General features: G+C 34.5%; 1 protein-coding gene across 1 annotated transcript; it reads right to left on the bottom strand.

Annotated features, from left to right (window-relative positions):
• Positions 1 to 7,566: 7,566 nt before the first annotated feature.
• LOC111388269 (zinc finger protein 6-like) lies at positions 7,567 to 8,160 on the bottom strand. Its single transcript, XM_023012955.1, has one exon. It carries the CDS (start codon positions 8,158 to 8,160, stop codon positions 7,567 to 7,569), a length of 594 nt encoding a protein of 197 aa, XP_022868723.1.
• Between the last annotated feature and the right edge of the window lie 7,927 nt (positions 8,161 to 16,087).

Below are 16,087 nucleotides of genomic sequence, written 5' to 3'. Positions count from 1 at the left end.
AGTTGAGTTAAACTTTTACAATTTGCAGCACTATTTCAAAATGCAACTTTAATTCTTGGGGAAGCATCGTCTTAAATTTATAAATTTTGTAGTACAGTTTGGTCCCGAAGGATGGATTGGGTCAATTTCATAGTGGAGTCAATTTTTTCAATAAAAAATTTCTTTTACACAAACATTATCATACTGTTGCATTTGTGGTCCATTTACTTAAATAAACATTAAACCCTGTTTGATTTATTTGAACATTAATTTTGATAAAAACTAATGGAATGTATGGTCAAAAATTTGTGGGTTCGATGGTTAAAATTAATTGTTGATTTTCATTTAGATTTTAATCTTTTTTTTTTAGTTGAACGAAATATGGGTTAAGATGTGAATAAAAAATATTCCAAAAATTTATCAAGAATTAAAATAAGGATAAAGCCCCTTAGTCAGATTGAAAAACATGTAGTGAAGAGACAAATTGATGTGTAAGAAAATGAATGAGTGTTTTTGTTTTAATTTTTCAAATTGTCCAATCATGCGTTGTCACGCGTTTCATTTGGATTTGAACTAGATGTGTAGTATGATTGTTAAAATAACATTAAAACCATAATCTTATAAGGAAAAATTACCATTTGTCATGGAAGTATTTTACAAAAGCTTCATACTATGATATACGGATAGCAACCTTGACATAAATATACATATTACTTGAATTTGGATGTGAATAAAGCAAACACAGCAAATTATGGAATAAAGATGTATATACAAATGACAAGTGGTCCTCCTATTCAACTAATTCAATCATTTTCGAGCATCTTCGAGGAAAAAATTAAAGAAACGAAAACTAACCTCATCCAGAAAGGAAGGAAGGTCAAAAGCACGAGCACATTTATAGTGTGCAATGAAAATGACTCGTCTAATTAATAGCCATGCACAATGGAGGAATATTTACTCTTGGCCCAACGGAAGCTGTTACGTATAGAAGCCTTCACTTTGCCTTCAACGGCATACGCCTTGTAAGAGATAATCCTTTGTTTTCTCTTCATTGCTGCGTTACTAGATTGCCATGTCGATACTGTGTAGGATGGGGATGATGAGGTGCGTGGATAATCCGTTGCATAATAAGCAGGGTGGCTCGGATTATGAGCTTCTATGGGTTCGTAGCGCCATTTCTGTGGGCAGTACTCATCCATCTCTCTTATCTTTCCCGGAGAAATATGGAGATGGATGAGAGAGACGGAAAGACGAGGGGAGCTAAAAAGGGTGAGGAATCAATGGTGAACGGTTGAAATGTAGAAATTTTTTTGGTCTCTCCAAATATAATTGTATATGTGGGATTACAACTGAATAGGAGAGTCCAATAGTGGTGAGAGAAAGAGAGAGCTCCAGATGGGACAACCTCAAATTTCTCGAGTTTTAAGGTAGAAGGTATTGTTGGGAATCTACTTATCATGCGCAGCGGAAAATTAAAACGGATTTTGATTTTTACCAAGGATCCCTGTATGTTTAGATGAAAATTGTGATAGAAATTGTACATTTTGCAAGGTCTGCAAACTCTTTTGCTATTCTTTCGTTCTAACGATCTTGATTCGTCATCCATAGCTATTCAATTTTTCAACATCCAACGGTGATCCACAAAGAGAACAAGATTGTAGGATTATGATTTTCTTTCTTGTGTTAGCAAGAATGAATTATCTACAGATTTTGAAAACCCTACTCATATTTATATAAGCCCAAACAGGCTTGGCTTGACCCGACCCGATCCAATATTTAATTAACCCATTTAATTAAATTCGGTCCGTGAATTAATTAATTGGATTAATTAATTTATGCCTATAAATAAACAACTCAATTAATTAATTTATCAAACACTTGTTAAATTAATTAATTGATAAATCACAATCTTCCAGTTCTTCTTTTGTGTGCGACCCATCAGGTTCCCGATCACGAAATCTAACGACGTGAAATATTATTTTGATCTAATCAAAATTGATAAATTAAAACACCCTTTTAATTTATAACTAATTCACACTCGTCGTCCCAAATTAACATCTAGCAATGTGTTAGGGTAAATTGTAATACCAGATTTAGGTATTATTCAGATTATCACTTTCATGCCCCTTAACTTCTATACTCATTATAGAATGCTTAATGTTTAGAATATAAATGTTATTTTGTAGCTTACTATAACCATTAAGATCTTTAATCAAGATAAGCAGGAAAAACAATTGTCCTTAACATTAAAATAGTTCTTGTCTGAACATGAAATTCATTTTAATGTTCTAGTTATGGTGGTTACAAAGCAACATTTTTCTAATTCCAATACTAAGCTAAAAGGCAATGGCAATAAGTAGGCTCTTATAGGTAATGCAGCAACATTTGCTCATTTTCAACATGTAGGTCAACTTTTATTTAGTTTCTCCATATTTGTATAAATATGAGATTCACATCTAGTATCAAATACCTAAACAACTCATGAAGTAGACGTAAGCCTTGTAATATTATTCCAATGACCTTTCATTCTATAATGAAAGCAATGGTCATTAGATTTGGTATTGTCCTTCACTTTGACCATATTAGCCGTATTGGATACTTTCCCAAAGCTCCTTTTTTATTTCCTCTTAATACCCTTAGAGAAATCAATGCTTGCCTACTACTAACTTTGATATTGGGCTCAATAGTCTTAAGTATGTTCAGCAACTCAATGAGTGTGCATTTGAGTTTTTTCATATCATAATTCATAATTAGTATGAATAACTCTTTGACAGAGATTGCAGAGCTAAGTCAATACTTAGTTCGTAGTTCATGATTGAACTCAATTGAGACACTCCTCAATGTCAATCATTTTCAGTACCTGCGCACTAAATTAAGATTTCTTTATCATTTCGCATCAGTATAGTTGTTTGAAAATCTCATATTCTTCCACACATGATTATTATCATACAACTCTTTGAAATGAAAAATCATGTGTTGGCATTTATACTCTCATGTTGCTTTCGTAACTCAAGTGACGTAATGTAAACATCACACATGTTGTAGTACTATTGTCATCACCGTGTTATTATAGCAGCTATCTCTTCCTTAAATGAGTCATCATCAGGTATCTTTGGAAAGGGCTGCTTAAGGACAATCAACTTTTTTATGCTTGAGAACAATTCTCAAATTGCGGTGCCAATCAAGAAAATTTTGGTTTGGTTGTTGGCATCTAGTGTGCCACCCAAATACACATGGTTACTCACGATTCAATAAAATATAAATGACAGAAGGAAAAGGAATAATATATAAAATGCATCAATTAATTTAATATGAACTTTTATTAAATTAATTATGCTCCCACTGTTTAACTCAAATATATGACCCTCTCGTATGAATTTATGGAATCCATACTTGACTCCCAGTGGAATGTGATCCCATTTGTTATATTAATATTAAGACTTTAAGTGTATCCAACAAGTCTTAAAAAAATATTTGGGTAGATATTATTATCAATTGCATCTCCATACAACTCTCAGATCATTAAACTGACAACTCTTTGCCTTTACATATCTTATGTGTTAGTTTAACACGCCTCTAAAATTTATTTCTTTGAGTGTACTCAACAAAAGATAAATTTCAGTTAAGTCGGACCAATCATTCAGAAATATCTAATATTTCATAATGTCAAACACATCCCTAATAAATCAGCCTTGAGTGTACTCAACAAGTTGAGACGATTTGAGACTCTAATTTTTCACTATAATGATGGAAGGCAAATAAAAAATTGACTTAATATTTTATTGAGGGGTTTTGCATTCAACAATCTCATCAACATCGATATAATCATATATATAATTTATTACGCATCAAATATGTAAATAAACATATATATAATATAATAATAGTATGGATGATTATCGACTTTTACTATCTAGTCTTCCCGAGCCATAAGGAAGACTAGTTGGTCAATTCCTATGGGGTATTGCATTGATCAGTATCAATGCATTATCTCAATGGTCTCCTCCTCTTCTTGTTTCTTTAATTAGTATAATTGCAACCTGTATCCTATACTAGTTGGCACACAGGCTTAAATGAAATTGGACTCGCAGGCCTATAGTAACAATAACAATAACGGACTCCCAGATCTAAAAAAATTAAAAGCTCATAGACTCATAAAATGATAAGAATAAAATTAACCATTTAACACATCCACATGGTCGAGTCCATAATCCTCCATTAATAACACGTTTATCACATAAATGTATTCTTATATAATATCTAATATTATATGCGTACATGTTTCAAGTTTTTAACAATTAAGGTCGTCTAAATTCTTTTAGACAAATGTATTAGAACAATTAAATAATTAATTAATCATATTAGTAAATTAATTTAATTATCGAGCATATTTAATTAAAATAAAATTTTAATTAAATATCAAATTAGAGTCCAACTCTAATTTCACAATATTAGGGCGGGACTATTTAATTAAAATTAAATTTTAATTAAATATTAAATTAGAGTCCAACTTGAATTTCAAAACTTAAGGAGGTGAAATTTAATCAAAATTAATTTTTAATTAAATAGCAAGATTAGAGTTCAACTCTAATTCTAAGATTTAGGGCGAATTTATTTAATTAAAATCAAATTTAAATTAAATACCAAATTAGAGTCTAACTCTAATTCCAAGCAAAATTTTGGGGCAAGACAATTTAATTAAAATCAAATCTCAATTAAACGTCAAATTAGAATTCAATTCTAATTTCAAAAATATATTTGGGTGAATAATTAATTAAAATAAAATTTTAATTAAGTATTAAATTAGAGTCTAACTCTAATTTAAATCGAATTAATATTTTAATTTAGGATAACACTCCTAAATAAAATAAAATTCAATTGGGGTCAAAATTTAATATTTAAGTTAAAATTCAATTTTAATGAAAATATGAAATGTCGTCAAATTTAAATAAAATTTTAAATGGGTAAAATTTGAAATTTTAGGGTCAAACCCATTTAAAATCAATTTTAAAATTTAAATTCAAAACACTTTAAAAATTGCAAATTGACCCAAGTTTCAAATTAATAGCAAGCCCCTAAATTTTGGAAATTGCATGATAGGCCCTCCAATTATAAAATTGCAAACTGACCCTTTTATAATATTGCAGACAAGGGCTCACAACTTTAGAAATTGCATAAGTGGCCCTCGTCCCCAATTCTCTCTCACCCGATCTACAGGAACCCTAAAACCTTAGAGAGTTCACCCTTTCTCCTCTCTTGGTGGTGCCGGATAACCAGCCCATGACGGTCTTACCCAAGGAGACGTTGAATTGCACCGTCGCTGTCAAAAGCGGCGGTGGGCTGTGAACAAACATCCGTGCGTTGCTGACAAGATAGCAATGCTCGGCGTTGTGAAGTGAACTACGACACTCGTCGCTGCTGTTGACAGCGATGAGCGCAGCGTCTCGACGGGCAGCGATGTCAAACGCACGCAGCTACTCGTGAATCCAACGGTGACGCAAATTTTTTTTTATTGTATGTTCCAATCAAAAATTATTTTCTAAACAAAACTTTTTTGAACATAGAAATAAATTTCTAATTGCAAGATCTAAGAAAAATAGGTACAATCAACTTTTGATTGTTTGCAAAACAATTTCTAACAAATACAAAGAAAGTTCTGATATCACTGTTGAACATCTACTTATCATGTGTAGCGAAAAATTAAAATGGATTTCGATTCCCACCAAGGATTCTTATGTGTTTAGATGGAAATTGTGATCAAAATTGTATCTTTTGCAAGATCTGCAAACTCCTTTGTTATTCTTTCGTTCTAACGATTTTGATTCATCATCCACAGCTGTTCAATTGTTCAGCCTCCAACGATGATCTACACAGAGAAAAAATGTTGTAGGATTATGATTTTCTTTCTTGTGCTAGCAAGAATGAATTCTCTATAAATTTTGAAAATCCTAGTCATATTTATAAAAACTCAAACGGGTTTGGCCTAACCCGGTCCAATATTTAATTAACCCATTTATTTAAATTCGGCCCGTGAATTAATTAATCCAATTAATTAATTCAGGCCTATAAATAAGCAACTTAATTAATTAATTATCCAACGCTTGCTAAATTAATTAATTGACAAATCACAATCTTCCAGTTCTCTTTTTGTGTGCAACTCATCACGTTCCCGATCACGATACCTAACGACGTGAAATATAATTTTGATATAATCAATATTGATAAATTAAAACATTCTTTTAATTTATCACCAATTCACACTCGTCATCCCAAATTGATATCTAGTAATGTGTCAGAGTAATACATGTGATGAAAAATATCACATAGTATGATAAAATCAAAATCGTTCGTTTACCCTGAAATTATAATCCATTCGTCAGTATGATCCGATCAATTACGAGATATGGAAGTGTGTCAATCTCGACTATTGATTATATCTTTCATACCACTATTAAGTCAATATAAGTTAAAAACTCCTTTTCGACTTTTGAGTACACATTGGCTAAGGATTTTGCTATCGACTTAATTGAATGAAATGCAGGTCATAATCTCTTACTATCTAAGAGTGACGAAATCTCTATTGGTCATTTACAACCTTCATACGATTCTTGACATACCCGAATGATGTCGTATTAGCGGCCCTTGACAGAGTAACATCCAACATTGTCAAAGCATGATTGTCCTCATATAAGGTACTATGGCGACCTCAAGTCAAAAGACCAATTCCACTGTCGAACGTTAGAGATTAACCACTAACACTCAAATAGTTATTCACGTGGAATTTCTCGACGGGTCTCCAATGATTATTTTTATAACAAAACATCCACGTATTCATTCAAATGTCACCACACTTTAATTTGTGAGATCAGTTACTTAATTCACAAGTTAGAAATGCCACACGTGATGGTCTATCTGTAATAACGATATACGTATCTCGTCATTATTAATGATCATAGATGATTTAAGATTCAATCATATGTCACAACTCCTTATGACTAAAAAATTACTAAGATTTGAACATACGAATTTCATTATTTAATTCAATTGAATATTAATTAATTAAATAATAGATCTGCCATAAATCGCATCAACTATATATTAAAAAGTGTTTATGTCCAAAGTCGATTGAACTTAGGACATAACACTTACATGTACAACATTAATTTGGTTTCTCAATATCCTTCTATTTTTCTTGAGGTCAATGTCAGCTAGACTAATTGGATCATCTTTAATTATTTTATATTCAATTTTTCTCTTGTATAATTTTTGTCAATTGTTATGTTTACCTGGGTAATTCTCATAACAAAAGACATCGCAGTTGCTTAATCTGTAAATAGCTTAAGTTTCCAGACCAACTGTTCGAATACATTGTTAGACATGATAAATCGCTCAACTGCAGACTTTTATGGATTCTTGAATATAGGTAAGTTCATGACATAATAAACTGAGAGAACAGTGGGTTTATCAAAGGAAATTAAATAAAAAAGTGAACTTATTAATAAGTTGTTCCGGTCCTGGAAGAACTATAGTTAATCACTAAAATGATCTCAAGGATTATGCAGAAATCAACTCATATAACGCAATCAGTCAAAGATGGAGATCAACATCCACACCATCACCCATATCTGTCGAGCTTGCTGATTTAGAAGTTCCTCGATTATTCCGACTGCCGCCTAGGGCCGCATCAGTTTGAAATCCTCCACCACCAGGATATCTCATTGGCACTCCTGATAAAACTTGAGGAGGTAACCGTACACAATTTTCACCTGTTGCATGGAACCTTGCACCATATGCACTTGCAGGTGCACCTGGACTAATGACTGGTCCTGACCGAGATGCATGTGGATTGATTACCGGAATAGTAACTCCCAACCCGCGTCGATGATGTTCGTAGTGGATTCGTTTTGCTCTTTGCCGTTCCTTCTTGTGTGCATTCTGATGACCACCTAATGCCTGAGAATTGGAGAACTTTCTGTGACAATGTTGGCATTCAAATCTTTTATTGTCTGGGTCATGTTTTTGCATTATAGCTGTAGGCGCACATTGAGTGACTGCAAAACCAAATAGCTTCATAACTGACGATGAAGAAGTTGCACGATTAACATGATTCTGATCAGATGGACATAAATCTCCTTCAGATGATAAGGATGATGAGGGTCTAGGAATCCAGTTATCTTCCATTTAATTATATGTATACATATTATAAATTTTTTAAATTTGCAAGCCAATATTTGACTCCAGGTATTTATAGACAATGAAAAAAAATTGTTGAAAATACAATTTTTTTTATAGTAGTAGGTTGACCCAACCCAAAAAAAAAAAAAAAAAAAAGCACACAGAAAAAAAGTGCTGATGGGTGATGCTTCCTACTGTGTATGAGTCACATGACATCTGAATCAAAAACCTAAAATTTACCTGTAGAAGGTCCAATTATACTGAGGCTACTACTTGTAACTATCCATTCACAGACTCGAGAATTCAAGTAACAGTTTTCAAGGTTGGTTAACAGTATTGGATAGAATTAAGGGCGATAAAGCAGCTAAATTCTTATCTAATGTAGTGTAATGGCACGTACTGAACATGCCCTATCAGTATATATTTAATGGTTAATTACATGCATCAAGAAATTAGAGATTACAACTGTCTGTGGCTCAGTAATTGTGGTTATTATATCTTGTAGTAGATAGTTTCTTAAAGCAATGATGAAATATATTTGCATTTTAATTTTAGTGATTTTATCACCTTAGGCTTTTCTTTCCCAGGTGTTTCTGCTTTTAGATCCACGTAAGTAATGATCACCGTCTTTTTAAAGTTTTTTACACTGTAAATGCATGTCATTATGTATACGATCACAATCAATGATTCTCACAATCGCTGTTATACATCAAGATGCCGTTAATTGGCCCTTCGTGCCTAGATATGATGACGACAATATCTTGTGCAATCCAAGCTTTATCTCGACCTTATCTTGTGAGTTAAGTATGACTGCACCCCACATCGCCCAGCGCCATTCATGCACGAGCATGCGCACAGACACACACATAGACGTGCACATTTACAAAAAGTCCTACGTCAGCCATACACGAGATGGTCTCGAGTTTATTATAAGGGATTGAACTAGATTAATAACTTTTTGGGATGAAACTTCAAGTTCCAATGACTAGCATAAGAGTCATGTCCTAGAGTCGATCATGTGGATCAGGAGATGAGTCTAGACTAGACGTGTGCGCGGAAGATCCAAATGAAGGTGTGTTCTAGTTATGTTGACCTCGATGATCATGCATGGACTATTATGATGTGTTACCTCATTTGAGGGTGTTGTTAAAAGAGGACCGGAGTACTTGACTTAATATGTTAATATTTTCACATGGAACCTCAAATCCCAACAAAAAGGTCGATACGAAGTTGTTAATTTCTCGTTCTGTCATTTTCTCAAACTGTAGTAATCCATGCCTGAGGAATGATAATTTCATGATTATATCAATAATCTGTTGAAGCATACAATTTTATTGATAGGTAGATGATGCATTATATTGCTTGCATACATTTTGGAATAGCAATATTTTTGTAGGGCATTCATTGCATGTGATTGGAGTTCAGGCAATGTAAGCACTGTCTACCATAGCAAGTACAAATTTGGAGGATATGAATTTTTGATTAAAAAAAACGATGATCTCTTCCATCCATTAGTTTCTTTTGTTGTTTGCAAAACGTAATGATGTTTTCTCAAGTACAAATAATTCTAACATCCAATATTGGATCTATTTCAACACCTTGCTCTTTTAGCTTTTTCTTACACTCGTATGTACACATTTTTCCACAAAACTTAGATTCAGAAAGTATGGTATGGCATCAAATTGTACTTTTATTCCCTTTTGATAAGCATGATGGATGATGCAGAAAGTCGACAAGAAGACATTTCTTGCTTCAATAAGACAGAACATAAAAAGAGACACTGACTGGTGGTGAAGGCCAACCAAGGAATGGCTAGAGAAGACGTGACATTAAGGTTGACATACCAGGGCCATTAATTTCGTGAACATGATCATCTCAAGTGCTTTAAACTCTATCGAGAGAGCTACATAGTTTCCTATTCTTCTTTGAAGATCCCTAACTCCACAAGCAAATAGGATTTAGGATAAGAGATGGTATCTAACTAGGATTTTTTGAGATTTGCCTTTTCTATCTCTTATTATACTAACACGCACGATTTATATATTTATCTTTTACGGCACTAGGGTAAAATGGGGCATGTTGGCCCTGCTCAGTGTTAAGTCCAGATGGTCAAGCAAATTTTGACACGTCTAAATATAAACATTAATTTTGGTTTTAATTTTAGATGAAAATTATTGTCATTGATGGATTTTGATAAGTACGTTTTTATGCACTTATATAACTCACAAACATGACTAAAATATGAGCAAAGTATTTGAAATGTGACTTAAATTTGTTTAATTCTTGGATTGTAGGGTTTGCTGATAGACATGATGAAATTCACGAGAAAAAGAAGCTAAAAGGACCAAAATGCAAATCTCCAAAAGATGAACCAAAGAAGCAATCAAAGATTGGATTAAGCCAAGTACCAATTGGAGGTTAACATGGATCGATGGAATGAAAATAAGGAAGAAACGAGGCCAAGATTGTGAAGAATAAAGTTCAAGGACTAAAATCAATATTGTGGAAAAAGGGACACCTATGCAGTCGCATAGGTGCCACCCGAAACTAAAACCCCAAATTTTTTTAGCCTATACGGTCGCATAGGTTATACCTAAGTGATCGCATATGCATACTTCGGGGGCTGATTCTGCAGTTTCTGTTTTTCAATAAAACTCTTATAGACTTTGATTTTTACACGATATAAAAGTCGAGATTCGTCAAAATTAGGGTAAGAATGCATTGGAGGAGAGCAAAAATACTTCTTGGAGACCAAATTGAGGGAGATCAACAAGAGATTTCACGAAGAACATCAATATTTCATCAAATTTCAATATCCGGTGATGTTTTATTTTCAAGAATTCATGTATTCCTTTAGATTCTCAATGTTAGGCTAAGTTTTCTCATGCTAGGAGATCGATGAACTATGTAATATGATCTTTGGATTTTAATTTTTCCAATTTGATAATTAAACGCATATTTGATTATTTGAATGATTTATATACATTAATTTCATCCATGATTGAGTGCACGCGATTGTGTGATGTGTAGTGATTTATTTCTTACATTCGAGAGAAGGGAAATAGATTTAACAAGGTATAGATCATCGTAGGGTCCGATAGGAGATAGAAATATGCCTCTATGCTTTGCGTGATTCGTGAATTGCTCATAAAACCCTATGCATTCTTATGTATATGCATCCGTCATAGAGATATAGGCTGGTGGTACATAAGAATATGTTCAAAGTTGCTCGAGAGAGTGTGTTGGATAGATTTAGGAGCATTGAGTCGTCAATAATCAAATTTTGTTGTCAGATTGTGAAATTATGATTTTAAGTGTTTAATACATAGGAATTAGTGATCCTAGTGTTTTTTAATTTTATTGAATACAATCAATTTTGCGTTTCAATCATCACATTGCGATTAATTTCATTTAAACACATTGTTTGCATAGTCAATTCATTTTATAATACGTTTAGCAAAATTAGGGTTTTCATAAATTAGGGTTTCACTAAATTAGAGTTTTTCTTAGGTTAAATATCTATTTTGACAAATTCGTTTCGGTTAAGGCTAAGGTAGATAAAATTGAACTATTCGATTTCTGTGGGACGATATTCGGAACTTAATATTTCACTTTATTACTTGTTAACGAGCCGTACCTTGCGGTCATTTTAAATCGAAAGGAAATGATTTTGTGAACAAGTTTTTGACGTCGTTACCGGGGATTGAGTATTCATTTAATTTTATTTATATTGGCACTAATTTGAGCATCCATATTTGCATTTTCTGTTATTTTGTCGTGTTTTATTTAATTTAATTTAATTTAATTTAATTTTGATTTGTTTTATTTATTATTTCATTTTAATATCTAAGCACTCCTATTGACTATTCTCGCAGATTTGCATGTTAAGGTCTACTAAAGGAAAATTGATCCCAGCTGATCCAGAAATCGAATGAACTCTACATTAAAGGCTGCGAGAAAATAGAGAGGCACATAAACAAATGGCTAATGTCTAGAACAATCCAATTTTTCAGGCCAATGAAGAAGGGGACAATAGATGAAGGAAATATGCTCGTCGGAGATTTCATGACCCCTCAGATAATTCAAAGCCAGTCAAGTATCGTGTATCCACCGTTTGGACAGCCTAAATTCTAACTGAAGACTAATGTGATACAATTATTTCAAAACGATCATCAATTCTATGGAAGGACTGAATAGAATCCACATACGCATGTCTCTCATTTTCTGGAGATGTGCCAACACTTCAGATATTAAGGAATCTCGGACGATGCAATTAGATTAAGATTGTTCCCACATACACTGCACAATAAGGCAATCGAATGGCTAGATTCGCAACCAATCGCAAGCATCACTACATGGAATGATCTAGCCTAAAAATTTTGCACCAAGTTCTTCTCACCTGGTAAGATGAAAAGCTCAAGCACAACGTTTCTATTTTCAGTCAAGGCGACTTAGAGAATTTCGACGAAGCCTGGAATAGGTTCAAGAATATGCTGCGAAAGTGTCCACATCATGGGATTAACAAGGAACTTTAGGTCTAATACTTTTGTGCGGGATTACTCTTAGCCTTCAAGAGCATGGTTGACTCGTCATCAAATGGATCACTGTCCACAAAGACAATTGATAAAGCACTGAAACTTTTCGAGACTATGGCTACAGCTTCAACTATGTGGATATCAGAACGAGCAGTTCAGAAGAAGATACCAGGGTTTATGAAGTAGATGTTTATTCCGTCTTGTCTGCCAAAATTGATTCATTACTTCACAAGGTGAAAAACATGACACAATCAACCATCGTAGCATAGTCGAAGAAGGCCAGTTTTGAAAAATGTGGAGCCGAACATGTAACAACGGAAGGTCTAATCTTGATACAAGGAGTAGAGCAAGTAGATTTTGCTCAATGGGGATAGTGGCAGCAAAACAACACATTTGGGGAAACATACAATTTGAGTTGGAAAAAGCACCCAAATCTTTCTTGGAGCAACCAAAACCAAAATACGCCACTAGGTCAGTATCAGCAGCCAGAGAAAAAGCCTCAACTAGAAGAGATGTTCGATAAATTTATGGAGAAGACCAACCAGTACATAGAGGCTAATAATCAATTTATGAGGAAAATCGGGGCCACTCTTCAAGATCAAAATGTAGCCATAAAAAATCTAGAGACTCAAATGGGATAGACGGTAGTTGCTTTGACTGGCAGAGCACTAGGCAATTTATCAAGTAACACTGAAATAAACCCGAAGGAACATGCTAAGGCAATCACAACTCGAAGTAGAAAGTAGCTACCTGAGATACATGTAAAAAGGCCCTGTGTAATAGAGAAACAAAATCTCCTGCGGTTGAAGAGACTATAGAACATGACGAGAGATAAATGAATCTACCCTAACTAAAGAACCAAGAATATCACAGGACAAAGCAACCGTCAACCCTCATGAGCCTCCCATACCTTTGCCACAGAGGCTAAAGAAGTAGAAGTTGGAGCAACAATACAAGAAATTTTTTGAAGTCTTCAAGAAGCTCCACATTAATATTTCACTCGCTGATGTACTATTCTAGATGCCTAGCTGTGAAAAGTTCCTGAAGGACATACTATCAAATAAACGCAAGTTAGGAGACCACGAGACAGTAATACTAACAAAGGAGTGCAGGGCCCGAATTCAGAAAAAGCTCCCACCGAAATTGAAAGATCCAGAGAGTTTTACTGTTCCTTGCACTGTTGGTGAAGTTTATTTTGATAAGGCTTTATTTGATCTTGGCGCAAGTATTAATCTAATGCCTCTATCTATTTTCTAGAAAACTTGGCTCGGGAGAAGCTAAGAAACTACAGTGATATTGCAGCTAGCTGATTGGTCATTGACACATCCCATGGGTATAATAGAGGACGTGCTTGTCAAGGTTGAAAAATTCATATTCCCTACAGATTTCCTTATCTTGGACGTGGAAGAAGACAAGGACATCCCATTATTATTGGACAGACCATTTTTGGCAATAGGAAGAGCGTTAATCGACGTTCAGAATGGGCAGTTGATTTTGAGACTGGGAGGAGAGTAGGTCTCGTTTAATGTCTTCAAGGTAATGAAACTATCTACAAAGTCAGATAGCTATTTCCAGATCGATGTGATCGACAAGGTGGTCCAAGACTCATTTTTACTACACAATCCATCAATGGCTATGAAAATTGCATTGCACATTAGTAAACGCAGTCCGATTCAGTGGAGAGGGAAACATGTGCAAGATTTTTGAATACTAACCCACCATACACACGTAGAAGACATTTTGAGGAGCTTAGGATAAGACCCACAACACCACTACCATCCATTCAGAAGCTACCGAAGTTAGAACTCAACTAGTTACCACCACACCTCAGATATACTTACTTGGGAGAATCATGCACACTCCTTGTCATCATCTCGAGCACAGTCAGTGAAGTGGAAGAGGACAAACTGCTTAGGGTACTAAGAGAGAATAAGACAGTAATTAGATGGACCATAGCAGATATTAAAGGGATCAGCCCTTGACTATGCATGCATAAGATTCTTATGTAAGAGAATTTTCGGCCGACTATAGAGAGTCAACGAAGGTTGAACCCAAATATGAAGGAAGTGGTTAGAGCAGAGGTACTCAAACTTCTAGATGCTGGAATCATCTATCTGATATCAAACAGTGCATGGACTAGCCTAGTTTAGGTGGTGCCAAAGAAAGGTGGAATAATAGTAGTGCCAAATGAGAAGAATGAGTTGATACCGACCAGAACAGTGACGGGATGGAGGGTTTGTATTGATTTTTTGCAAACTCAACGCAGCTATAAGGAAAGATCATTTTTCCCTTCCATTCATTAATCAAATGTTGAAGAGATTGGCGGGCCACTCACATTACTGTTTCCTTGACGGGTATTCAAGGTACAATTAGATACTTGTGGCACTAGGTGATCTAGAGAAAACAACTTTCACTTGCCCCTATGGTACTTTTGCATATCGCATGATGCTTTTCAACCTTTGCAATGCCCCAGCAACATTTCAGAGGTGTATGATGGCTATTTTCTCAGATATGGTAGAAAAGTTTATCAAAATATCCATGGATGATTTCTCAGTTTTTGGGTCTTCATTTGAAGAGTGTTCGGAACACTTGAATCTGGTATTACAAAGATGGAGGGAAACAAATTTAGTATTGAACTGGGAGAAATGTCACTTTATGGTACAGGAAGGAATTATACTTGGGTATCAGGTCTCAGTAAAAGGGATTGAGGTGAACAAAGCAAAGATTCAGGTTATTGAGAAGTTATTGCCACCAATATCAATTATTAGGGTTGGCAGCTTCTTGGGACATCCTGGATTTTACAGGAGATTCATTAAGGATTTTTCAAAAATTACCAAACCTCTCTACAACCTGTTATTGAAAGATATGCCTTTTGAGTTTAATGAGGAATGTTTGACAACTTTCAACACTTTGAAGGAAAAACTCACGTCAGCACTAGTAATTGTAACACCTGATTGGGAATTTCCTTTTGAGTTAATGTGTGATGCCAGTGATCAAGCCGTAGATGCAATACTGGGATAGCGAAAGAACAAGATCTTCCATGTGATCTATTACGCAAGCCGAACATTGAATGATGCCCAGATCAACTGCGCAACTACTGAGAAGGAGCTCTTGGCGGTGGTCTATGCCTTTGACAAATTCAGATTATATCTCATGGGGTCTAAGGTTATAGTCTACACAGATCACGCTGCATTGTAGTATCTAATGACAAAGAAGGATGCTAAGCCGAGATTAATCTGTTGGGTATTACTGCTGCAAGAATTTGACACTGAAATCAGGAACAAGAAGGGTAGTGAAAACGTGGTAGTAGATCACCTATCGAGATTGGAACTTGAAGAACCGGAAGCGTCAATGGATATCAACGAAATTTTTCCAGATGAGTAGATGTTCAATGCAGA

Source organism: Olea europaea, unplaced genomic scaffold, assembly GCF_002742605.1.
Source record: "Olea europaea var. sylvestris unplaced genomic scaffold, O_europaea_v1 scaffold481, whole genome shotgun sequence".
Lineage (NCBI taxonomy): Eukaryota > Viridiplantae > Streptophyta > Magnoliopsida > Lamiales > Oleaceae > Olea > Olea europaea.
Note: the sequence above shows the minus strand (reverse complement) of the source record. Positions and strands in the feature narration are given on the sequence as shown.